This window comes from Octopus bimaculoides, unplaced genomic scaffold, assembly GCF_001194135.2.
Source record: "Octopus bimaculoides isolate UCB-OBI-ISO-001 unplaced genomic scaffold, ASM119413v2 Scaffold_12528, whole genome shotgun sequence".
Taxonomy (NCBI): domain Eukaryota; kingdom Metazoa; phylum Mollusca; class Cephalopoda; order Octopoda; family Octopodidae; genus Octopus; species Octopus bimaculoides.
In genome coordinates this window covers 42,319-46,090 of record NW_026356536.1, presented here as the reverse complement: position 1 = coordinate 46,090, position 3,772 = coordinate 42,319, and the positions used below count along the sequence as shown (strand labels likewise).

Below are 3,772 nucleotides of genomic sequence, written 5' to 3'. Positions count from 1 at the left end.
CCTTACGCCCAGAGTAGAAAAGAATATTTATCTAGACAAAAGGCGGCGAACTGGCAGAAATGTTAACATGCCAGGCGAAATGCTTAGTGGTATTTCGTCTCTCTTTATGTTCTGAGTTCAAATTCTGCCGAGGTCGACTTTGTCTTTCATCCTTTCGGGGTCAATAAATTAAGTACCAGTTGCATACTGGAGTCGATCTAATTGACTGGCCCTTGCTCCCCCAAAATTTTGGGCTCTGTGCCTAAAGTAGAAAAGAATATACAGATATGGAAATATTTTAGTCTCAAACCCAGATGAATAGCATAGATAGAATAGAACATCCTTATATTGCAGAAAAATTTGTTTGAGGCTAGCCATGAGACTCGAACTCACATCCCTGTGATTACCGGTCATAGTGCTTTACCTTTAAGCTCCAGCTGCCCACTAGCAAATTCTTCTGCAATTCTTGAACTTATAAATTTTGCTTTTATAGATGCTATATGTGAACTTCCGATATATGTAAACAAAAAAGTTTGCTTTTTTTTTTTAGAAGTGTTGAGATCTATTGAAATATACAGATATGGAAATATTTTATTCTCAAACGCAGAATAATAATAATAATGCTGGAAAGCACGAATAGGATAAAACATCCTTATGAAATTATTATTGCGTTGTCAAAATTAAAACCATTCTGTCTCTCCAAGCGTTTCTGCCTTCCATGGCATTTTTGTAACTTGTAACTTGATGTACGTCACTCTGGGTCATCCCACATGACAATTCCCATGATATGGGATCCACAAAAGGGTTCATTTATTCACCTCTCTACTCCTACTCCACCCCATTTCCTTTTGCTCTTGTAAAATTCATCTCCCTCCACCTTGTGCTTAATCTAGTGTTGTTGTTGTTGTTGTTTCTGCTCTTTTCAGGCTTGCAAACCACTTCATGATGTTTATGGATTTGAGCAGGCTGCCAAAGAATACACACTGCAATCATTTGGAGAAATGGCAGATCAGTTCAAGTCAGATCACTTCAATATGCCTGTTCATGTAAGGACCCTGTTGTTGTTGATATACATCTTCCACCTATGACCCCCACCTTCCTGCAACATTCGAAGGACTAAGTTAGCCAGATACCTGCCTTTCACTGTTGAGCTACAAAGTGAAGGCATTCCTAGAGCTGTCTACCTTCTTACTTAAAATAACAGAGCTGTTTCTATTCCCACGTCTTAGAAATTGGTCCTACCTCTTTGTAGACCCCTCCCCAGAGATCTCCCCAGAGATCTCCCCAGAGATCTCTCTACATCTCTCACTCTGTGTGTATGTGAAGGCATGTGGCTAAGTGGTTAGGCTATTCAGCCTACGATTGTGAGATAATACAGTTCTATGTTTAAGTGATGAGGAATTATGTACATTATTTACATTTGACGGATATTTGTCCTCATCTTGTTTGCTGTTAACACAACGTTTCGGCTGATGTACCCCACAGCCTTAAAGACACCTGATGAAGGACAAATATCCATCAAATGTAAATAATGTACGATTGTGAGGTTCTGAGTTCAATTCCTGGTGGCCTGTTATGTCCTTGAGCAAGACGCTTCATTTCACGTTGTTCCAGTTCACTCAGCTGCAAAAGTAATTCAAAGGGTCAGCCTTGTCACATTCTGTGTCACACTGAATCTCCCTGTTAACTACATTACTGGTATGCATGTCCGTGGAGTACTCAGCCACTTGCATAATTATTTCACGAGCAGGCTCTTTCTTGGATCAGATATACTTGAACCCTAATTATAGTAAGCGATGGAGTGCCAGTATGTGTGTGTGTATATATATATATATATATATATATATATATATATATGGCACCTTGGGCAAGTGTCTTCTACTATAGCCTCGGGCCGACCAAAGCCTTGTGAGTGGATTTGGTAGATGGAAACTGAAAGAAGCCCGTCGTATATATGTATATGTATATATATATATATATGTTTGTGTGTCTGTGTTTGTCCCCCCAACATCGCTTGACAACAGATGCTGGTGTGTTTATGTCCCCGTAACTTAGCGGTTCGGCAAAAGAGACCAATAGAATAAGTACTAGGCTTCCAAAGAATAAGTCTTGGGGTCGATTTGCTCAACTAAAGGCGGTGCTCCAGCATGGCCACAGTCAAAAGACTGAAACAAGTAAAATAGTAAAATAGTAAAATGTATATATATATATATATACACACACACATATATACTCTTATCTATCTATTTGTCTATTCACAAAAGCACAAACACCATGTACATGCATACACACATGTACTGTCTATATTTCCTCATGACTTCTCTTTTACCCCCCATTCTATTCTAGATGGTCTCATTTGATCAAGTGGAAAAGGAATTTTGGCGTCTTGTGAACACACTTGAAGAAGAAGTGTCTGTCCAGTATGGAGCAGACATCCACGCCATGGAGAAAGGAAGTGGATTCCCCACCAAGGGCAACAAACAGACTTTTCCTGAAGACGAAGTCAGTTCTTTCCCCTTTTTTCTCTTCATTTCTGTCTGTGGAAGTCGGGGGTGGTGTCGTTGAATTGTGTTTATGTTTAAAGCAGTGGTGGTTGTCATGGTGGCGTCACACTGATATTCAGCATGTTTAATGTTCATTTTTCCGATGCTGGTAAGGGTTGGATGAGACTTGTTGGGGCAGTATTCTATGGCTCCATGCCTGCCCTTCCTGTCACACAGTTCATTTCTGTGCAAAAGACTAACAGAATGCTGTTGGTGTTTTACCCATTACAAACCACACAGACCAGAAAACCAGATGGGTTTACTGCAGGCATAAACACCAGTACTGACTCATAAATGGTGACACTGTTTTATGATTTACTAGCTTAAAAGCCTCGCTCTTTTTGGACTTTTGGTCTGGTTCCCATGAAGGGCTAATTAGGCCTGCAGCCCAAATCTAAAGGCAGCCAAATAGTATGACTATAATACGTCTATAATGATTATATATCCTGGTGGTGTTTGATCAAAGGTTAAGGACGGATTAGAATCAATTCTGTCATGCAATCATTCTATTGTTCCAGTCCCGAGTTGAATTCCAACTGTTGGCCAGTTTGTCCCAGAGTTCTTATCTTGATGTAAAAATTAACAAGGCGAATGTCATTTATCTCCCCTTGGATCTCTGGCATCACATGACAGACACCAACCAAGGTGGTGTGACCCAGTCAAGCTTTACCTGCTAGAAATAGCAACCCAAATGCTTTTAAATCAGATCCCAATGCTGAATGTATGTACAAGAACCAAACAGAGGGCAGATTTTCCATCCTGGGATCATCCTGATTCCAAAATGGTATAATATGTCTGTGTAGAACAAATGTTGACAGAGGTATAGGGGTCCTGAACAGACAGAATTTTGTGTTTATTAATATAGAACATGAATAATGTCAGGGTACAGATATGAAGTGACACACACACACACACACACACACACACACAATTATTATGTATATCTGTGTGAACCTTAACCCTTTCGTTACCAACCTGGCTGAAACCACCTCTGGCTCTGTAGTACAAATGTCTTGTTTCCATAAGTTTTTAATTAAAATCTTCCACCAAACCTTAGTCACAATTTATGTTCCGAAAACCAGCTTAATGATAATTAAGTTATTTTACTAAATTCTTTGTAATACTTAAAATTAATTGACAGAAACACAGAACATCCCAAAATAAATCCAGTGATGAAAGGGCTAAAGACAGTCAGTCAAATGTGCCTTCAATTTGCACAAGATTTGGCTGCTATTTCTAGCAATTGAAAC

The 3,772-nt window shown here is 39.4% G+C and overlaps 1 protein-coding gene across 1 annotated transcript in view; it reads left to right on the top strand.

Annotated features, from left to right (window-relative positions):
* LOC106868491 (lysine-specific demethylase 5A) overlaps positions 1-3,772 on the top strand; it is a 65,922-nt gene that overhangs the window by 30,450 nt on the left and 31,700 nt on the right. The window contains exons 9-10 of the mRNA XM_052978276.1: positions 906-1,025; positions 2,326-2,481. Of these exons, the coding sequence (XP_052834236.1) occupies positions 906-1,025; positions 2,326-2,481 (276 nt within the window). The remainder of the gene's footprint in view (positions 1-905; positions 1,026-2,325; positions 2,482-3,772) is intronic.